This window comes from Eubalaena glacialis, chromosome 6 (genome assembly GCF_028564815.1).
Source record: "Eubalaena glacialis isolate mEubGla1 chromosome 6, mEubGla1.1.hap2.+ XY, whole genome shotgun sequence".
Lineage (NCBI taxonomy): Eukaryota > Metazoa > Chordata > Mammalia > Artiodactyla > Balaenidae > Eubalaena > Eubalaena glacialis.
Window position 1 is genome coordinate 2,182,258 of NC_083721.1, and position 22,644 is coordinate 2,204,901.

The following is a 22,644-nucleotide window of genomic DNA, read 5'->3' on the forward strand; positions in this document are numbered from 1 at the left end:
TCACCTGCAGGAGTGAGGCCATCTATGCTCAGTGCTGTCACAAAGACCCCGAGAGGGGCCAGAAAGTCCCCAGGTGCTGGTAGCTGTCACAAGGTCACCATGAAATGCCGCAGGCACCCTAGAAGCCCCCTGGAACTTCCCAGAGGGGACTGCTGGACACACGGGGAGGGCCCAGAAGCCAAACTCTACTCACCAGGCTGCACCAGGATATGTGTGCAGGTGACAAAAGACACGGCACCAGGACCTGAGCTGAGAAACACGCCGGCCAGCAGCCCCCTGGCTCAGAACTCAGCCTATCGGGCACTTGTGGGAGGGGCCCAAGGCCTGGGGCCCCACCCTTTGTGTATCTTCAGTGGGAGGGCGGCTGACCCTGGAGACTGCCCCAGGCCACAGAGCTGCCCCTACAGAGAGGTCAGCAGACCCCTCCCCTGCAGAGAGGTCAGCAAACACCACAGAAATTCCCTGCCCCGCCCAACCCAGGGCCTAGCATGTAGGCTGTCAACGACTTCAATCTAGAGCACACCCTCCCCAACTATGACAAGCACGACTGTCCCAACATTCAGCCTGAATTTGGACAATGGTAACATCAGAAACAAAAGGGGGTAAAGGAAAAGAAATAAGAAAAACACTGTTCTGGGATTTATTCATTTACAAAATGAAAGGAGCCTCCCCCTTCCCTTCTGAAGTGGATGAAAAGCAAAATCCACCCCTCCAAAAAAAAAAAAAAACCCAAACATTCATGGTGTAGTTTTTATTGCTCTCAGAGGGCTTGGTATTCAAATGCACAAGCTAATCTTTGTTAAATCAGAAGGAAGTCACTGAGATTTAAAACCTACACGTGGTCTCCATCTCCATTCATCTAGGAGTCTTCACAGCTGGTCACTGACTCAGTATAGAATTTACACATTGTGTATTAATTTCAAGGGGAGGGAACTTAGCTGGGAAGCAAGAACTATTAATTAAATGGTAAAAGATCTAAATTTGCATTTTCCAGGTAGTATATCTTCACAGTAGTACCCTTCAACTTTTTCCTTTAAGATTTTTAGGGATTAGTGAATTAGCAAATGACACAGACACACAGAGACAGATGAGCAGCATACCGTGTGAAGAAAAATAAGATCTAAGGTGCCGCTCACCGCTCACCGCAGTGGAAGCGGCTCCCCTGCTCGGTTCCGGCTCCAAGGGAAGCGGGGGACGTGCTTTGTGGCAGAGGGAAGCTCTCTTCCGAGAAAGCACTTCAAAGCTGTCTTTCAACCTCATGAGGACTTGTGTGCATTCACTACCACTCGTGAGCAAGCCCAGAACTGTGATTCGCTTCCCTGTGACCTTGGTCCCTTCACCAAGGTCACCATGCACGATTCAGTAGTGTCATTATGAAGGGTAGATGCCGTTTCCATAGGTCTCCCCAGAATGCATACTTAGGGCCAATGCATTTTTCCAGTTTAGTTTATAATGTTTTCCACGCCTCTTTCTTCCATTTTTTTCCCCTAGAAAATTCAACCTGCCTCTATTCTGAACGCTGGTTACAGTATTATCAGAGAGAACACCCATTATTTTTCTTTCCCTTGCTAAAAAAGATGAGGGGAATGTGACTTAAAAAAACCAAGTTGAACGTTTAAGACGAAAGTCCGATGCAGGCAGGGTGACGGTGGAATGGCCTGGCGGAGTGCGGGGCTCCGGCGGGAGCCGGGAGGGCGTCCCAGTCCCCCCGCCTCTGCCCAGCAGCCCAGCGGCTTCCAGCCCGGCCAGGCCAGCGGCCAAGCGCGCACGAAATACCTCCCTCTGAGGAAGAAGCGGCTCCCACGAGGGCAGCAGGCTGGAGGGGACGAGGTCAGGGCACTCCGGTCACCCTCCCCCAGGACAAGTGCATCTGCTAGGAAGGGGGGTGGCGGAGGAGGGGAGGGCTCACCACCTCTAGCTTCCATCAGGAAGTTGAGAGCCATCAACAGATCAACTGTGAAAATAAAATCTCTAAAAGCTCCGTGTTAACAGTCTCCTTTAGAAGACAGGGTGATGGTGACACTGCCTTTTCAAAAGTCCAACAGTCCTGCGGGCTGCGGGCGGAGGTCTCCCGGGCACACAGCGCCTCCGGCTCCGGCCGGCTGGGGAGGGGGCCGCCCTGCACCCCTGCTCCCGGCGGGGCGACCGGGTGGGACAGAGGAGCCGAGCTCCAGGCTCGGGAAGGACTCGACATCTCACCGCGTTCTCGGGCTCCATCGCTTTAAAACCGATTTAAAGTGTGTCAGGCAGGCCTAGGTGGGAAGCGCGAGGACGCTCCGGAAACGACCAGGGGGCGTGTCCCGCCGCCAGCCCCGCCCAGTGTGCTTATCGCCGAGGGGACGCCCCCGGGCCCCGCCCCCATCGCCTGGAATCCAGGCGGCAGCAGGTCGGGACCAGTGGGTGCTCTGGGGACCCCGGGACCCAGGCACACCGTCCCCGGGGGGACGGGGGAAGAGAGTTTGCAGGGAGAACAGGGGAGGAGGCGAGGGGCAGGGGGAAACTCCCGAGATAACAGATAAAAACCAAAAACTGGATCTAAGTGTGAGAAGAGAAAGCATCCAAAGGCTCCCTCTGTCAGGCAGAGCTCTAGAGGGATGGCAGGGGTGAGACCCGTTGTCCCGGGAGCGGGTCCCCCGGGCCGCTCTGCCGGCAGCGGACGCGCAGGTGCCAGGCTGGCGTCTGTCTCCATCTGCAGGCCTTCCGACTGCTTTGCTCTCGGTTCAAGTTTTATTGGTCAATATTAGTCACCAGTTAATAAGAAAAATAGTTTCTATGTGTCTTTTTTTCCTACCCCCCGCTCTGTGTGTGTTGTTCTGTTTTTAATTGAGTTAATTGGATACCACCGTCAGGTTTGTGTGTATTCAATCACAGCCGTTAATTATTCCTTTTTCTTAAATTCTTGGTTTCCATAGCTGGAGCCTTTCTCTATTTCAGTCACTCCTATTAGTCGGCGGACTCCAAAGGAAGCTTTAAAATAGGAAACAGGTGAGGTTAGACTGATAGCTGGCAAGCTGGAAAAATCGTCATGGGGGCGGGCGGACCTTCGGCCTCAGACTTCCCTGGGGGGGCAGGCCGGCCTTCTCCCCTCCTCCGCCCCCTCCCTGCGCCTGCCCACTTAGCCTGTCCCGGGCGGCGGCCGGCTCTGCTCCTCCGCCAGCCCAGGGAAGTGTGCGCCCGCTGCGGGGTGCAGTTCTCAGCCAGGTGCCCGACAGACCGGGTGCCCAGCAGTGCACTCAGGGCTGCAGGGCCTCGAAAGCATCCTGGGAACCTCAGCCCGTCACACCAGCCCACGCCCCTAACTGCCCGAGTGCAAACCGGTGGCCCAGGCCCTCCCCACACAGCTCTCAGAACGAGATGCCAGGCGGGCGGATGGCCGGCCAGCTTTCTGGACAGATGGCCCTGGAATCTGGCTGTGGCCTTCACGGCCCTGTGGCTCAGTGGCCAGAGCAGCTCTCTGAGGCCGGCAAGGCTCAGGTTGCATCCCGGCTCCCAAGTGACCATCTCCAGGCCTGGGCACCGCGGCTGGCACATGGAAGACTCCCAACCTCAAGCCGCGCCATCATGCCCGTTCATTACCTGCCCCGACAAACCCCAGGAACGTCAGGATCAGGAGGGGAGATCCACTGGCAAAGACGCCTAAGACAAAGCTGAAGAGAGGAGACAGGAGAAGTGTGGCCCAGAAGAGGAAGTTCAGGAGTGTCCACGGCCGTCGGGCGGGTTTGAACTGCTCCCCCGGAAACACGCCTTTCTGGTTATACATCTCCTGCAGCGCATCCTGAAACAGTCAACCAGAAAAGTGGCCTCCTCGTGTGCTGTTGTTATAACCCCACAGTGAAAAATGACTCAACCTATAAATAAAGTGGACGGACCATGCAGGCTGCGGGTGGGAGATGAAGCTGGCATGACCCTCGTGGAGAACCTCGGTGGCTTGTACCAAAAGCTTGAAAAATACAAACCCTTCGACAGGGCAACTTTCCTAGGAAAATTATCAGCCGGTGCCTGGTGCACGACACGCACCTTCAACACCCAGGACTGCGGTGTCGGCCAGCCCCTCGCCGTCTCCTGTGACATCTCCAGGGCGAGGGTGGCGGCCACCACCTGCTGGGAGTCCAGCGGCCTGGCAACACCCCCCGCTGGCTATGTCACCCACAGAAAGCTATTTAACCTCTCCTTCCTCCGTGTCCTGGTGGCTAATGATGGGAGGACAGAGGACCGGGTGAGGACCTCAGAGCATCCTCAACAGGGAAGCGGGACACACGCTCAACACCGAGCACCAGGTGCCTGAGAAACTGCGAGGCTGACGGAGATTTCTCTGCGGCCACGACACGTCACATGCTAACAAGGAGATACGCTCACGATAGTTTGTTTTCTGAAAGAAGTTAAGTGCACATAATTCCACTTCAGTAAAAATATGTACGCCTATACATTTGTCTAGGACGGAGTCTGGAAAGATGCACACCCACACGATCTTAATTACCCGGGGGAGTAAGTCTCACCTGTCCTCATTTTTTTTCTATTTTATTTTCTGCATTTAGTTTTCTACAGCTGTGTTGTGTATTACATAAAAACAGGGCAGGGAGATTAACAAATACCCAGCCTCACAGCCTCTTCCAACTTGTGGTCAGGCACCAACTGCCCCTGCTGATCGACGGGGCACGGGGCGGGCACCACAGGTCCTGTGTGGTCAGGAGCCGCTGCGACCCTTATGCCCGTGTGTACACCTCCGGGCGACCACACAAGCCCCCCACCAGAAGGCCCTCCCCTGTGCAGCTCCAAAACGTCTTCAAGCCCGTTCGCTCGGCCAGCTCCGCTCTGACCACCTGCCCCTACGCAGACGGGCCATGCCTCCTGCGCCCAGAGCACCTGTTGGGAGGGAAGCAGGGGCGCCCTGGGGCTCTCGGCGAGCTCTCGGTTCAGGTGAACCGGGCCCGGAGGCCACCCAGAGACAAGAAGGCAGGACCTAGCCCCGCAGGAGAGTGCACTGTGGTTACAGATTTGCACCAAGTTTGTGACAGGCCTTTTGATCACCTGAATAAAACACACACACACACGTGACCCTAACGCAGATGCTCATGTACCATCTCACCCACTGCCTGCCACTGGCACCCACGCCTGGCCGTCCTCCCTGTGGGTGGGCCTCCAGGCAGTGGTGGTAGCCTCTGTCCCGTCCTGACCTGTCAGTAATTCTACACACACCCAAAGACTTCCCCCGTCGCCGCCCCTCCCACCAGCAGACAGCACCCCGCATCCCCTGACGGGCCTGCTCCTGCTTCCCGACGTTTCTCCAGATGCCCCTGATCCCCCCTTCCCGGGCCCCGTCATTCCGGGAGGGCACAGAGCAGGGTCCAGAGGCCAGCCCGGCCACCTCCAGCCAGGCACTCAACTCCAGGAGCAGAGTGCCCTTGTCCGTGTCCTGCTCGCAGGTGCAGGTGGGGTTAGACAAGGGGAAGAGCACCCGCTCTCCTGGGGGGGGACCTGCCACACACGCTGCTGCCTGTGTCACTCAAATATCACGTCCTTTCTCCTAACCCTGACGCCTTGCTTGACCAATCTCCTCTTTCCTCTTTCTAACCTCTGTTGAACGTGCTTATTGTGGAACTTTAGAGAAACTGACACCACCTAAACCATCAACATCTCCAGCCTCCCTCACCGTTTTCCAGTCCCTCCCTCGCCCCATCCCTCGGGGGCTCCAGGCCCTCTGTCATTACAGGCCCCTTTCCTTCACCGACCCCGCCTGGTCAGCACAGCAAGCATGGGGGAGCATGGCGGAGGGGCAGAGGCCGGGAGACCTGGGGACAGTTCCACCCACAGGATAGTCACCTCCTTCTCAGGACCTTAGTTCCCACATCTGCAAAATGGGGAAACTGTCTGGAATGACCTTCAAGGCCCTTTGGTGACACCGAGGTCTGTTTCCACGTTACGACCGGAGCTCACCGGTAAGTGACCAGAGGCGGCAGTGTCTCCGGAAACACGTGTGTTACAGCAGGACCAAAGCACCCAGTCTGGCTGCTTCAGGGTCTGCGTATTCCCTGGCAGGGGGCAATAGGGCCGAAGGCGGTGCAGACCCCCTACTCACAAGACGGGGAGAAAGGGCTTCTCGTGCTCAGCTGGGGACATGACGGGCAGGCTCTTCGAAGCACAACTTAGAGACATTTCACAAGGGACCAGAGCTTCCTACCACCAGTCACAGCGTTAACATCTGGCAGAAATGCTCCCACACGTGCCCTGCCGCACGGGGAACAGCAGAAAGTTCATAACTGTTCACGGTAGGACGACGACTAGCCAAAACGGGGCGTCATCACATGGGAAACACACGTGGCATCTAAAGGGGCGAATTAAATCTGTGTCAACGCTGCAGATGTAACAAACAATGGTCACTAAAACCAGAATAAATGGGACAACGTGACACACAGTGTGGTCCCTGATGCAAACTACAGTGTAAGTGACATGAAAAGCGATAAAAAATGTGTATGTTTCAATAGTACGGAAAAACATAGCAAATAGTAGAAAATACCCAAATAAATCAGTTATGTCAAAACCTGTCACTTGCTGTATTTGCATCAGGTTGTTTTAGAAAGTAACCCTTAGAGATGAAGACAAGGCCTGTGGTCCCATCCCCGCCAGGAGTCATCACACTTCAGCTGGTGGTCTCCATCCCCAGGAAGGGCTTACACCTGCACTCCTGTGCTCGGGTACCTCTACGATAATGCACGGTACTGCGCCTGTGCTTTGTGATTTTCTGTGAATAGCATCACACTATACGCCTATTGCAAGCTGCTTTTTTTACACCTACTTTCTCAAGATTCATTTAGATTGCTCATATGCAGTTCATTCATTTTAACTGAATCACAGTTAAATGAATACACATACATAATGTATCTACTTCCTAATAATGCACTTTTAGGTTATTTCTCATTTCCTGCTAAACAAATACTGTTGCTTGCAAATGTCACTCTTTGTAAGAGTTTCAAACTTTTTTTTTTAATATTTATTTATTTATTTATTTGGCTGCATCGGGTCTTAGCTGTGACACGTGGGATCTTTCGTTGTGGTGCGCAGGCTTCTCTCTAGTTGTGGCTCATGTGCTCCAGAGCTCCGTGGGCTCAGTAGTTGCAGCACATGGGCTTAGTTGCCCCGCAGTATGTGGGATCTTAGTTCCCCGACCAGGGATCGGACCTGCGTCCCCAGCATTGGAAGGTGGATTCTTAACCATTGGACCACCAGGGAAGTCCCTTCAAACTTTTAAAACTTGACCCTGATCCAGAGATACATTCTCTTTTGCAGCCTCGTGTATACAATGTCTTTCTGCCCATCCACCATGTGATGCACACACACTCTATTCCTTTTTATTTAGGTTTCTTTTTCTTCTGGAGAGTTTTATTGTTCTTGGAAATCACACATTTCATCCAAGTTTTCAAATGTAGGAGCATCAAGTTGTCATATTGCTCTCATACTATTTTCACTCCTTGCTCTTTGGTTGTGTCACCGTTTTTATTCCCCTTAATGCCGGCACTCTTTTTTAATTGGTCAGTCTTGCCCAAGGCTTTCTATTTTATTAATATTTTTAAAGAAAAGCTTTTGGTGCAGTAGATTCACTCTTTTGTAGCTTTGCTTTGTGCTTAAATAATTTATGCTATTTTTATTTTCTTTGTTCTCTCTCTGGGTTTACTCTATCTTGTGTATGTTTGTAATAATGTATATGTGTGCATATGTGTACACACGTATATGTACATTATATACATTCTTTTTATCTATCCTATTCCAGACTTGGGTTTCCTGAAGCTGATGAAACCCACGTTCATCAACTCTAGAAGTTTTACGGTTATCTCTGACAACTGCTCTTCACCATTCTTCCCACCTTCTCCTCTGGACTTTCTAATTGTTACATTCTGGACCTCTGTTTATCCTCTGGATCTTTTAAACTTCCTTTTTACATTTTCACTTCCTCTGTGCTGCATTCTGAGTAATGTCCTCAAAACCTGCCAGCTTACTAATTGTCTCTTCAGCTGTATCTAATCTGCTATCTAATCTGTTAACTAAGATTTTGCTGTCAGTTAGTAGATTTCTCATGCCTATACATTTTACTTGGTTTTTCTCAAATCTGTCTCATTTTTTAATAGGTCTTGTTCTTTTGTTTTCAATCCCTTCTTTTTTGCTTAGTCATTTCAAACATACTGATTTGAGTCTCTGCCTGGTAGTTCCATTAGCTGAAGTTTCGGGAGGGTTTAATTTTTCTGTTTGTCTGTTGTACTTGCCCATCGTGGATTTTGGTTATGAGTGCATCTCCAGCAGAATTTTTCTGAAGAAATCTCGGGCAGCTTAGGTTTGGAGTCGTGTTCTTCTAGTTTTACATGTGCTTTTCTCAGGGTCTCTAGAGAGATTCACCTAGAACCACTTTTTATGCTGATATTTTGGCTTAGTTCTTCTTGAACTATGCTGTTAGTATAACTTCAATCCCCACACCTGTTTGAGGACAGTGTTGTGATTATGAATTACCAGGGGGACGTTTAGAGACCAAGGGGGAAAGGCAACTTCAAAGTCACTTCCTATGCTGGCAGTTACATTTTCCAGTTTAACCACTTGAGGGCAAAACTCCCGGAGGGTCCCAGCTTCATTAGGGTCTTTAGTTCCAACTTCCAGCCCCAAGTGAGGTCAAATCTTTGTTCTCTGCTTCCATGTAGGCATTAAAACTCAAGACTTCAGGTTGGGTGGACCAGCAAACTACACGAGCTTCAGCTCGCAGCATTCCCACCTGGATTTCAGTCCCACCTCCTCTTTTGCTCCCTAGAGATTGCCCTTACTTTCTTCAGCACTTGTCAATGCATCTAAAAGGATATGTGTTTTATACTAGAAGGATTTTCTGATTATCCAAGCCTCCCCTATTGCTGAAGATGATAACCTAGTGTCCTGTTTGTTTGCGTGTATAAAATAAACTTTATATACACAGTATAAAGTCGGGGTGAGGCATGTTGGGGGGATGGAGGAGGGACCGGGTGGGGTCATCATAAGAAGCCTGTCACATCATCTATATTGTGCCTTACTTATTAAATCACATATATACACATACACACATACGTAATGCGTGTTATATGTCTATAATTTCTTTTCCATGAAAAAATGAAACAAATGTGATAAAATGTTATTGCCAATGGTTATACAAGCATTATGATATCCATTACACTTTTCTCTAGTTTGTTAATTCCTCAAAAGTTAGGGAAAATGAAAGACGAAGAAGAGGACTGGAAAGAAGAATCTGAGAGTGGCACAGCACTCCTGTCTCCAGAGGAAGCCAGTGTGCTACCTGCCTGCCCTGTTAGCTGCCCCTTTGAAACCTCTTCGTGAGACCCTGAGAGGAGGGTGGGTGTGGGGAGAGCTGAGCGCCTTTACCTTCTCCTGGTACAGTTTATGAAGCCACTGAGCCGCTTCCTTTTCATCCAGCGGGATCTCTTCCAGAGGAAATCTCCTGTTTTATTAAGAAGATTGAAAGCAAAGTGAATTACCAGATGACATCAAACTGAAAAGGGGAAAAATAAATCATTATGCATCAGGGTTACTTGTCAGCCCTGCCTTTTCTATTCAAATCTGACTCTCAATTTCTAAAAACACACACACATCAAAGTAACTTCTCGGGCATTCCGCTATGCCCAGTGGGACTGCAGGGAACCACGGAGGGGCCGGGAGGTGCTTCACGTGCCCGGGAGCGCGGAAGCCTTGCCCGGGAACACCCAGGAGCAGTCAGCGGAGCAGATCGCACCCCCAGCTCCACTGGGAAAACTGACCGTTCATTAAGCAGTTTTGGTCTTTCTTAATAGTTTGTTCTTTGGGAGTGACCATGGCTGAGAGTGTCTTTTATGAGGCAAAGAAGAGTTTGTGTTTCACAAATGAAATCCATTTGCTTCAAATATGAAAAGCAGTGGAGATTTCGAAACTTTAATCTCAATTAACAAACGGCTGGCTTCAATGATGACACTGACTTCTGTACAAGCCCTATCACCAGCTGTGACACTGACTTCTGTACAAGCCCTATCACCAGCTGAATTACCAGCCCCAGGAGGGGAGGTGTCTACCCGGTAACACACGCAGGGCAAGGACCGCTTTCTACGGCAACTGTAGTACCTCGGGATCGCCAGGAGGGGCCGCTGAGCGCACGTGTGAGCAACGGTAATTTAACAAGGGACCGCGGTCATCCCGGGGGCTGGCTGCCCACCTCAGAGGGGCCAGAGTGAGAGCGGAGCCAGGAGAAAAGTCCACGGCCAGAGGCAAATCTCCATGTTTTTAGGGATCTCAACCTTTTGGGGTTTTTTTGGTTTTTTTAATAAATTTATTTTTATTTATTTTTGGCTGCGTTGGGTCTTCGTTGCTGCGCACGGCCTTTCTCTAGTTGCGGCAAGCGGGGGCTACTCTTCGGTGTGGTACTTTTCATTGCGGTGGCTTCTCTTGTTGCGGAGCACGGGCTCTAGGCACGCGGGCTTCAGTAGTTGTGGCACGCGGGATCTAGAGCGCAGGCTCAGTAGTTGTGGTGCAGGGCTCAGTAGTTGTGGCATGTGGGCTCTAGAGCACAGCCTCAGTAGTTGTGGTGCACGGACTCAGTAGTTGTGGCTCACGGGCTCTAGAGCACAGGCTCAGTAGTTGTGGCGCACAGGCTCAGTAGTTGTGGCACACGGGCTCAGTATTTGTGGCACACGGGCTCAGTAGTTGTGGCTCGTGGGCTCTAGAGCACAAGCTCAGTAGTTGTGGCACACGGGCTCAGTAGTTGTGCCTCACGGGCTCTAGAGCACAGGCTCAGTACTTGTGGCACACGGGCTTAGTTGCTCTGCGGCATGTGGGATCTTCCCGGACCAGGGCTCAAACCCATGTCCTCTGCATTGGCAGGCGGATTCTTAACCACTGCGCCACCAAAAAGCCCAAAGCCCTACCTTCTTGTCTCTAAAAGTTGAGGACTTTGGTTTTTGTGGGTTATACCGATCCATCTTTACCATCCATCTTGTAAAACTTCCCAGTTTTACAAGCACACACGCAACCAGACATCCGAGCGATGCTGGGCCACATGTCACGCAGCCTCTGGGAATCTCCGCTGTACGCTCAGAGGAGAGAAGAAGACTTAGAACCTCCTAGTAAACAAAACGGTTTAACTCTGTGGACCCGAAAGGTGCTGGGGACCTCCAGGAGTACACGGTGAGAAGTAGCGCTTGAAGGGTTTGACACAGGTGCCGTCTCAGGAAGGAAAGGAAGTTGGAAGGGGTCTGTCCACAGAGAGATGACGGCCAAAAGTGTCAAACTCACGTGACTGTTCTCCCCTAATTTCACATTACCACATACAGGTTCTGTTGTATGTCTGTTATATGCAGGACAAAATATATAAAATAAGAATTTTAAATGATGAGATAAAACATAAATACAACTCTGGGGTTGACTCCACTTTGAGGACGCTGGCCCCAACTGCCAGCATGGACACAGGAGAGCCTCAGGCCACCATCCCCAAGGCCCTGGCCATGCCCAGTCTCAGGCCCCCGGGGAAATGAGGCACAACTGCACTGGGTCGCAGGGACCTGTCTTCTGTGATCACAGGGATGTTTTGGACTCACTGGGACATTGCTTTTACTCAAGACACCCGTTTGGTAATACAAAGCAATAAGTTGAAACTTTTAGAAATTCTAAGAATACATTTATTAAAATATGATTGGGTGAAATATAGCCTCACATTTTCTGCAACGAAGGGGAAAATGAGCAGATTAAAGCACCACTCCTCTCCAGCCGGAGGTGAGTGCCCGCGTGGAGGGCGGTATAGCCTGGAGGGTGGTGTGAGCACCGGCCTGCAGCTGGACCAGGCGGGCTCCCCCGGCTCTGCCACCTACCAGCTCTGATCTCAGGCGGCTAAGGCTGCCAGAGCCCTCCTACCCAGGGACCAGAGCAGGATCTGCCTCTGAGGGCTCCCGTGAAGATGTCCGGGACCATCCAGGGCCCCAGAAAGATCACCCATTCCCTGTTGGCCACCAGTGGTCAGCCCCCGGCCAGGGGTTCTAGAGAGCTAAGGGCAAGGGTCCTGGGCTCTCCCTTGATCCCGGGATGGAATACGAGACCCTACAGCGACTTAGAGCTAGTCCTCTGTGAACTTCAGAGGGAAAAAGCCACCCAGCTTCCGGTTTATCTTCACAAAATTATTCCTGGAAACTTCCTACACTGGGGCAGGAGAACTGAGTGGTATTTTTTTTTAAACTTGTCCTGGCTCAAGCTCTCAAGACTAACATGAAGAGGGCCGGTCAGAGCCTCCTTGGGTCAGACTGACCAAGTCGGTGGTGGTCAGTGGCCGACATGGGGCTGACACAGAGACGGGGCTATGTGGTTTATACACACAGGAACGTCCTGCCTTTCTGGGCACATGTGAGTGAAACAGGAGACTGGCGAGTTCAAACAGGATGATCCAGACAACACACGGACCTGGAAGGCCTGCCTGGAATTAGGCCTGGAGCTAGAATCAGGTCAGAACACCACTTAATGAATAGAGCAGCCCCCAGGCTGTGCTTTAAGGTAAAAAGACTTTTGGGTGGATTATCTTCTCTTCACGAGGCAGAGGAACATGGACCATCAGAGCGTGGTGGAGCGACAGGCGACCTCCGGCCACAGCCCTAGTCCCTGACCTTGATCTTGTGTTACAGACATGGAGCCCGCTCTCCCAGTGAAGCCTCAGGCTCTGCCAGTGGCCCTGGACGTCTGGACATTTCACCAAGACCACGAGTCACTCGGGATGGACCCCAAAAGGGATTCTGTTCCCCTCTGACCCTGAGATCCCTGCCCCTCTGGGCCAAAGCCACCAGTGCCAGCAAAAAGTCACGCCATAAGCAGTGCAGCGTCAGGCGTAAGGTTCCGCGGGACGGAGACCCTGCACTGATCAGCTCAGAGAGATGCGGGTTTCTATCCGGGGGTGAAAGGTCAGCACCGTGGGGGGGCGGGGAGGGGGCAGAGCCAGCTGCAAGGGCTTCCGCGGAGGTGGGAGGACAGGGTGCAGGTGGCCTCTCCCATTATGGCCCAACAAACTGGAGAGAAAGACGGTCACTTTGTCATTTCCCTTCCTCTGCTCCCAGAGTGGCGCCTGGAGCCCCGCCCGCCCGCCGAGCACGTTTCTGCATCCCCGGCCCCAGGGCAAGGCTTGGGATGGGCCCTGGGAGCTGCCCCGCCCACCGAGCACGTTTCTGCCTCTGCAGCAGTGAATCCTTTCAGAAGCTCCCTTCTCTCTGATCCCTCTACCCCGTTCCTGTGCATACAGCAGACACGCAATAAATGCTCACTGCACAGACCAACGGGAATAGTTTCTGATAACCTGGGGACATTTTAAGGGCCATATGGGGCCCCTCCTCGGGCTGAGTTTCGCTTCTGGGGGATCCTCGGGGGTCCCGCGGCGGCCATCCAGAGCTGCCCTGCGTTAACCAGTGCGGGCGGGGCTGCCTCTGAGCCAATGGGGTGGAGGCTGGCTGGGGTGGAACCTCCCAGCTCAGACCGGGCAGCCAGGAGCCCGAAGCCCAGCACGTGGCCCTGACCCCACCTTCTCTCCCAGGTGGTCTGCGTGGCTGTACACCATGAAAAGGGGGACACGTGTGCGTCCCACTCAGACGGGGACAGCTTGTCCTTCTCCTGTCTATGAAAGTCCTACTTGCTGTCCAAGTTTTAGCTCAGAAGCCTCCTCCAAAAAGCCTCTGCTCCCTCCAGTGGGAGGGGTCACGCCTCCCTTGGAGCTTCTGGAACATTCCTCCTGTAAGTCGCACCCACTCCTTTGCTCTGTATTGTCCCCACCGTGTGCCGGCTCTGGAGGGTGGAATGCCGGCCACCTCCAGGAGGTGGGAGGAGCCGGCCCCAGTCCCGCCCACCTGCCGGCCCCACCCCTGTGGGCACCTGCCCACTCACCTCACACACATGTCCGCCTCGTACTTCTTCCCGTAGAGGATCCCCAGCAAAGACGGGTTCTTGTTTCCTCGGAAGTTCAGTGTGACGTCGTAGACAGCTGCGACTGGAGGGAGAGGGGCAGAGGGTGGCAGGTGCTAGATGACACCCCGCAGCAGGGTCCCCCGCGGCTCTTTACCTGGATTGCTGGGGCATTTAGTTGATTCACATCTACTGTACTTACTGGCACGTTTGTGTTTAAAGCCACCGTTTCCTATCCATCCTGTTCTTTGTCCCTTTCATCTTGCCTTCCTTTTGGATTAATTGGATATATATTTTTTCCTTTATAAGGTTTTCAGTTATATACCTTTTTTATTATCATTTTCGTTGTTTTCCATTAACTAGTATTTTATCACCTCAAAAAATGATACGAGAATCTTACAACATGTAAATCCGAGTACCCAGTTCTCCCTTTAACGCCACTGGCATCCTGTATTTTACACGGAACTCACTGATCTGGTTTTTGGCAAATCACTGATTTCACGTCTTGCTTTGCTCGGAGCCCGGGCTGGAGACAGTCCCAGCGGGTGGCTCTTACCTGTCCCACGGAGGCACTGGACCGCGGTGGTGAAGCCCTTGGTCCGAGGCAGCAGGTGGTACTTGAGGACGGGCAGCCCCTTGGAGGCGGCCACCTCCATGCTGACCCGGTGCTTCTTCTCCGTGAAGCGCGTGCCCTCGCAGTACAGGAGAAACTAAGACACAGACAGGGGACGGAGGTCAGTGCGGTGCTGGCGACCGGGACTGGAGCCCCACAGGCTCCTCATCGCCCCTGCACGTGCCCCCCGCCTGGTGGCAAAGTCTTGTGGAAATGACGCCCCCCAGCGACCAGTGAGGGGCATGACCAGAGATGCCGCAATCACACTCCGCACACAACTCCTTCACAGACAGCGACAGCCCTGCACCTATTCTCAGGGAATGGAAAGACACTTCCCGGAGAGAGTGAGACAAGGTGTCCCTAGGCAGCAGCCTTCCGATGGCGAGTGGAAAACAAAGTCTTCTATCCCTTTGCCTTGATGAGTTAAAAACACCAAATAAGTAAGTAGCCAGTTCTCAAAGAACTGCCGTCAGAGACCGGAACTGATATGCAAACTGATCGATACCGATCATTTCAGATGGCTGTCCATCAAATTCCATCCAGGGGCTCAGAAAGGACCACCAGAGCCCCACCCCAGGGCCCTGCCCTGCCCTTGAAGGGTGGCTGTTTTAAGTGCAGCGCAAACCTTCTAGCAACTGAAGTCCACGTGGACCCACAGAACTATAGCTCACGAGGGCTTGTCCTGAGCCCTGACTCGGCAGAACAGCCTGGGCGCTGGGCAGACGGCCCGCTAACGTCTCCAGGGAGCCCCGGCTCAGCCGAGCAGGCTCTCCTCTGAGTGGGGCCGGGTGTGCGGGGCGGCGGTGCCCCTGGCGTGGCGGGTCCCACCTGGGGCAGGTGGGAGCAAGTGGTCCAAGAGGGGTTCCCAAGCCTGCAGGCTCAGAGGGGCGGGGCCCCGGCCCGCCTCAGACAGCTTCCTTGGTGCTCAGAGGCTCTTGCCGGCTCACCACTGAGAACTCGGGCTGCGCCCCTGAGACTCAAGACAACACAGTCCGTGTGGCTTCACCCCTCACTCACCCACACATATTCGGGGTAGCCGGCCAGGCGCCTCAGCCCTTTGATGACGGCATCCCGGTCTTCCTCCCATTTCCGTTTGCAGAACACGATCTCCAGGAAGTACCACGTCCAGCCGATGAGGGGTACATAAAGCAGCTCCCTTTTAGCCAGGACTTTGGAACTCTGGGGGGAGGGCAGAGCAGCTGGCGCATCAGGACCACAAGGTCCCCGAGGGCACGTCCCCGCAGGGGAATCAACTAAATGCCCCTGCCTCTGAGTGTGACGCCCTGGATAAGCATGGACCCAGAGTGCAGGCGCCGCCAGATGGGGAAACCGCGGGCAGGCGGGCAGGCGGGCAGGAGGGGAGCCAAGGACGTAGAGGTTGCGCTGGCCGCCAGGCCCGGGGCTCCCCGAGGAAGATGCCAGGGCCACCATGCACTGCGCTTCCACCGCAGGGGACCCCTCATTCTGTCTCATCTGAGGCAGCTGAGCCAACCGGGGGAGGAAGGATTTGAGAGGAAACGCAGTAACACCTGGTCTCATGAGCAAGCCCTGGGGCAGTTGGGGGCAGCCTGCGGTCCCAGGTGCCCTGCAGTCAGCCATGCTCGGACTCCTAGCTTGGAGGGACCAGGGGCTAAGCCCAGAGGGAAGGCCAGACCCCAGGGAGCCATGCCAGCACCTCCCTGGGACCCCACGTCACTTACCCCACCCTCCTGCAACCCCCACGTCTCGCACCCCACTCCCTCCCAGGAACCCCACATCGCTCACCCCCAGCACGCCAAAGCGCTCACACATGGTCCACCCACAGAGGAAGTCGATTTCGAAGTTGTGATTGAGGATGATGACCACATGCTCCTTCCCGAAGTGGTCCACTGTGGCCTGGTCGGTGAACAAGGTGCACTCCGTGCATGACCACCACTCCAGAAGCATGACCAGCTCTGAGGACACACAGGGAGGGACGTCGGCGAGGTGCAGACCACTGCACTCCGGGCCGGGCCCTCCCTCCCTGCTCCCTGACGTGGGCAGGGCTTGTACGGTACCAGCCCGACTCGGATTTTCGGCTAGAAATGAGTTTTGATGGTTTATGTTTATGTTTAAAATTAAGTTTTCTAAAATTTTAATTACGCTTCTCTAAGCAAAAGTCAGGGGAGAAGTCAAATGAAAGCAGAAGAGATGGAGGAGGGAACCCACTTTAGGTGGATGTTTTTCTGACCAACATATCTAAAGGACTTAATTTAAAATATTTTTTCTTAAAAATCAGATCTTCGCTTTTCTTAAAAATCAAATATCCCATAGGATGGCATGGTGAGCAAAGCATTCGCTTATTAAGAGAATACACCATCATCATTATATTACTATTATTATCAACAACTACAAGTTATTGAATACCGACAGTATACCACGTGCTCTGCTATGTAAATTACATACGTTACGTCATCTACTCCTCAGGCGACTCGAGTTAGTGCTATTATTATTCCCAAAGCACAGATAAAAAGTGGTGGAGTTCCCATCTCAGCCCAACACACTGAGCCCGGGGCTCTGTGGAAAGTTTCAGAGGAAGCTTAAAAACACAGAAATAGACAAATAGACTAGGGTCCTCATCGGGCTACAAAGGGGTCCTCAGTTTATGTATGTTAAGCACTGTTACTCTTACCCACATTACTCTTTACAAGAGTTTAGGTGGATACCTTTATCGTCATGTCCGACTGCAGGTCTCACAGGTGCTGTGGACTGACGGGATAGCACGCGTTCCATCCCCAGGAGAGCAGGAAGGGGAGGCTGCAGGCCCACAGCCAGCCAGCATCACACCCACCACGGCCAGGCGCCCGAGGACGGTGGCCTCAGACCAGGAAGCATGGCTCCCAGGCTCAGGACGCCCACCAGACAGCCTGTCCTTTGTTTGCTGGACACCAAGCCATCGGTTTCCCGGAGACAGGCCCTTGGGGAGGGAGGCCAGGGAAGGCTGATGGGGCAGGACAGCCCAGCGCTTAGACAGTGGGCTCTGAGCCTGACTGCCTGGGCCTCGGTTTCCCTGCTGACAGGAGACAGTAGTGGCTTCCTCACAGGGCTGTGGGGGACTGGATGGGACTCGGCACGGGGCCTGGTTTCTCCTTCCACTTAGTGTCCCCACCAGCCCACGTGGAAGTGGGGGGACACACGGCTCCACCCCACGTGCTGGCGTCTCAACTTCCTTTTCTACACAAGGTGGGGACTGGACGGAAGGCCGACTCTCAGGTAACACCTGAACGCTCTCGAACCACAAACCGCGGTCCCTCCTACCCTCGGGGCAGTCAGAGGAGGGGTCGTAGAGAGGTCAGCTCCAGGACATGCTCGCCATAAGCTTCATCAAGGGACCAGAGGGGGCCCTGAGGGGACGCAGGCCCGGTCAACAGAGGAAAACTGCCCCCCCCCCCGGGATGAACCCGTTAGCCTGGCCACTTCCAGCCAGCATTCAAGGCACGAAGAAAGACCCAAGGAATGGAAAGACAAGAGGCCCTGAACAGACGTTCTCCAAAGACGATTTACAGACGGCCAGCAAGCACACACGTAGATGCTCAGCATCACCAGTCATCAGGGAAGTGCAGGCCAAAGCCACAGCGAGGCAACCTCGTCACACTCACCAGGACGCTGTCATCTAACAGACAGACAATAAATAGCAAGTGCTGGTGAGGACAGGGTACCTAGGACCCCTGACGCTGCCGGTGGGGACGTAAAAGGTGCAGCCACATTGGAAAACTATGTTCCAGAGAAACCAGAGGACCCAGCAATTCCACCACTAGGTAAATGCCCAAGAGAAATGAGGACAGATGTCTGTGCGAAAACTTGAACACGGATGTTCATGGCAGCGTTATGCACAAAGCCGCAAAGGGGAAGCAACCCAAATGTGCATCAACTGATGCATGAACAGACAGTGCGTATCCATACAGGGTGACTTCTTTCAGTGACGCGGGGGCGTGGGCCTCACACGCACTACAGTGTAGACGAGCTCTGAGTGAAAGGAGTCAGACACGACGACCACACTGCATGGTTCCATTTGCATGAAACGTGCAGAAGAGGCAAAGCCACCGAGACAGGAGGTAGAATAGTGACTGCCAGGGGCTGGGGAGGGGGCAGAATGGGGGGGGTGACCGCTCCTTTATGGGGTGAAAATGCTCTACGATTAGACTGTGCTGATGGGCACATGACTCTATGAATACACTAAAACCGCTGGACTGCATGCTTTAAATGGGTGAATTTCACCCCCTAATAGCTGTTTAAGAATTACAAAGCAGAAGGAAACAGGGACTTTCTGGGTGCTCCAGCGGTTAAGACTCTGCGCTCCCAATGCAGGGGGCCCGGCTTCGATCCCTGGTCAGGGAACTAGATCCCACATGCCGCAACTAAGACCCGGCACAGCCCAGTAAATAAATATTAAAAGAAAAAGAAAAAAGAAATAAAGAGGCCCAAGGTTAGGCTGACCTGTCCATCTGGAAGCACAGGCAGCTGCTGGGGGCTTGCCAACCATCCCACCCAGGCGGCGGGGACCAGGGCTGAGACAGACCCGCGTGCAGCTCGGCGATGGCCTGCTCCTTTCTCGATGACGGAGGCCTGGGCAAACCTCCATGTGTCAGCTGGTCAAGTAGGAGCCTGTGGCCGAGACCGTTGCTTCTGAAGCAATTTGCTTGGGAACAAGGAAGGGTTTATTCAGTATTGTAGTCAGGACATTTATTTTATTTATTTATTTTTGGCTGCATTGGGTCTTTGTTGCTGCACACAGGCTTTCTCTAGTTGAGGCGAGCAGGGACTACTCTTCGTTGCGGTGCGCGGGCTTCTCATTGCAGTTGCTTCTCTTGCTGCGGAGCACGGGCTCTAGGCGCACGGGCTTCAGTAGTTGTGGCTCACAGGCTCAGTAGTTGTGGCTCGCGGGCTCTAGAGCGCAGGCTCAGTAGTTGCGGCGCACGGGCTTAGTTGCTCCGAGGCATGTGGGATCTTCCCGGACCAGGGCTCGAACCCGTGTCCCCTGCGTTGGCAGGAGGATTCCTAACCACTGCGCCACCAGGGAAGCCTGTAGTGAGGACATTTAACTTGAGGCCTACCCTCCTCACAGATTCTGAGTGGACAGCACAGTACTGGTAACTGCGGGGCTCTAGGACTTACTCACCATGCGTAACCGACGCTACACACCCATCTGACAGCGCTCGCCCCTTCCCCTCCCCCAGCCCGCGGCAGCCCCCGTTCTCTCCTCCGCTTCCTTGAGCTCGATTACGTTAGGCCCCTCATATAAGAAGGACAAGTGCAGTTTGTCCTTCTGTGACTGGCTCCACATCTTGTCCTCCAAGTTCACCCATGTTGTCACGTACGGCAGGATTTCCTTTCTAAAGGCTGAATAATATTCTTTTGCACGTATAGACCACATTTTGCCCGTCTGTCCGTCTGCTGATGGACACGGACGTTGTTTCCACGTCTTGGCTACTGTGACCGATGCCGCAGTGAACACTGAGGTGTGGCCGTCTCTTTGATGGGGAAATCCTGCTATGCTTTCTTGCCACGAGTCTGAGAGGAATCAATACAGCCTCAACCCGCTGATGTAAAACTCACCCGGCAGGGAGGGTGGCGGCCTGGATGGGCTGCTCCGACCCGCGGGCCCCTCGTCCGAGGAGCAGGGACCTCAGCCGCCCTCTGGGGAGGATGCAGAGCCCGCGGGGGTGCCCAGGACCCCAGTGAACCCGGCTCTCCCTCCCGGCCGCCCCGTGGGTGATGGAGGAAGCCCTGGACGAAGCGAGGAGGGGTGCGAGTCTCAGACCGCCCCCAGACACGGAATTTGCTAAAAAAGCTACCTTCAAAGTCATTTCTTCACTTAGGCCTGACAACACGTGCCTCACTCACGTGGGTGCCGACGCCGCATCTAAAGGCCCCTTGTTTCCACGACTGCCTCCCAGGATGACCTGCAAATCACGCTGCTGGACACCACAGCGCGGGCTCAGAGCTGCCACCTGTGGGGGACGGACCACATCCGCTGGCCACGCACAGGTGGAAAGGACGCCGGAGCTGCGACCCCGCGGCACCGTCCAGGCACACGAGGACCACTGCGTGGGACTGTGCGCTCATCCCCGGGCGGCCGGCACGGGTACACGGCCTCCTCGCCACACGGCAGGCTTCTATGGGCGGGAGCTCCGGCCAGCAGCCAGGATGCAGGGGAGAAAGTGCGCACGGGGTGCGGGCGGGGTGCCTTCCCCTGGCCACACACCCTCCCCTGGCAGCACTTGGGAGCTGGGCATTTCTGGTCCAGCGCGAGAGGTCTGGCCCAGGTGGGGCGGGTGAGTGGGCAGGAATGAACTGAAGACAACACAGGCAGCCCCTGCAGGCGTTTTACCCCGCTCCCCGCCCGGAGAGTGGGTCCAGCAGAGGGTTGCCTGCAGGAAAGCGGCGTGTCAAGGCAGCTCTGTTCCACCAGCTGCCAGCACGGCCCGGTGGGCTGCTCAGCCCATTTCCAGTCACATCAGTCTCTCGTAGATCATAGGTCGTAGATCGCTACATACGCGGCCAGGGCTGATGCCGTGAATCTGCTCACGGTCAATTTGGAGAATATTTTGAATGAGGACTCTTTTTGTGATTTCCTTCATTCAAACATATGCTTGCCCTTACACACATGAGCAAGCCATGCTCTGCACATTTCAACGAATGATTTTTTGAAAAATTCAAACTTGCCTACTAATAGTAATCGTGTATTGCACTGTTGTACGCACACCCTATGCGTTAATTTAATCGTGATGGTCCAGCTGAGAGGTACCGTCTCTGTTTCACAGACGAGAAGGGTTAGAACCTTGGCTGAGGTCAGCAGGGAGCCAGGGCCCCAGCCAGGCTGTCTGGTTCCACATCTGTGCCCTTAACACAGCACAAAGACTCCTCGGGCCTGAGGACGACAGAGTCACCCTGGGCTCAGGGGGACAGCAAAAGACACCTGGCATCACAGAATGAACACAGGGATGCTCGCAGAGTTGAAAATAAAGCAGTGGTTCAGGGTCGTCTACACCAGGGGTCCCCAACCCCCGGGCCGCAAACCGGTACCGGTCCTCGACCTGTTAGGAACCGGGCCGCCCAGCATGAGGTGAGCAGCTGGCCCGCTAGCAAACCCCATCGCTTGCATTACCGCCCTCCGTCCGCGGAAAAACTGTCGTCCACGAAACCGGCCTCTGGTGCCAAAAAGGTTGGGGACCGCTGGTCTACACATTCGTGTGACTCTCGCTCACCCCACATGCCCACGGAATCGGGGAAAGGTTTCACCAGCTCAAATCCGGGAAGGACTCCTGCTCGTGTATTTAAGAAATAAACAAGTGGAGAAGCTCCCCAAATTCACTGGGTCCTGGGGGTAACTCTCACAGCATGTGGGTTCAGTGGGCACCTGTGTTCCTTCCAAATATTGGGGGATTTTACATAAATCTCAAGTTTTCTTATTTTTATGCTTTTTTATACTTTCTTGCCTTAAAAAATGAATTTGTCTTTGGTTTTTTAATCCATCTTTTTCAAATAGTTTAGAAGTTATGTTTGATTTCTGTTTTCTACCCTATACTTAGTTAACAAAGTCTTAAGGAAAGATCTCTGCTGTCTTCCTGACAAATACAAGAATGATGGTGTCCTAACTTTGGTCCCCACTCCTGATTGACAGACTGCCTGCCGCTGGTCCTGTCTGCTCTCAGCCACGCGGGTTGGGCATCGTTATTATTTTATATGACTGTTTAGATTTACCTACTTACCAATTTCTCAGTCCACCAGTCTTTCTGGTAACTCAGACCCTACTTTTTTGATGGCTTTTGTTCTTACTAAAGAATATGCTTTAAAAAAATTTCAGGTAACGATATGCTCACTTTTTGTTCCCCTCAGGCTGTTTTATCTCATTCTCATTCCTGAAAGGTCACTTTGCTGGATGTAGAGTTCTAGGCTGAGGCTGGAGACAGCCCACTGCCTCTGGCTCGGATTACATACGTTCTGCCGAGTCAGCTGGGAGTCTGTCAATCTTTGTAGGTGTTCTAGCTTTCTTTTCTGGGCGTTTTTAAGATCTTCTTTTTGTCTCTGGTGGTTTGTGATTTCTCTGTGATGGGTCTAAGTGTGAATTTCTGTTTACATACCCTGCTTCGTAT

The 22,644-nt window shown here is 53.4% G+C and overlaps 1 protein-coding gene across 1 annotated transcript in view; it reads right to left on the reverse strand.

Annotated features, from left to right (window-relative positions):
• Positions 1-700: 700 nt before the first annotated feature.
• Positions 701-22,644, reverse strand: part of AGPAT3 (1-acylglycerol-3-phosphate O-acyltransferase 3) — a 91,768-nt gene continuing 69,824 nt past the window's right edge. The window contains exons 4-10 of the mRNA XM_061193849.1: positions 16,295-16,464; positions 15,548-15,709; positions 14,474-14,627; positions 13,900-14,002; positions 9,388-9,463; positions 3,577-3,775; positions 701-2,967 (exon numbers count right to left, since the gene is read on the reverse strand). Of these exons, the coding sequence (XP_061049832.1) occupies positions 2,879-2,967; positions 3,577-3,775; positions 9,388-9,463; positions 13,900-14,002; positions 14,474-14,627; positions 15,548-15,709; positions 16,295-16,464 (953 nt within the window). The 3' untranslated portion in view covers positions 701-2,878. The remainder of the gene's footprint in view (positions 2,968-3,576; positions 3,776-9,387; positions 9,464-13,899; positions 14,003-14,473; positions 14,628-15,547; positions 15,710-16,294; positions 16,465-22,644) is intronic.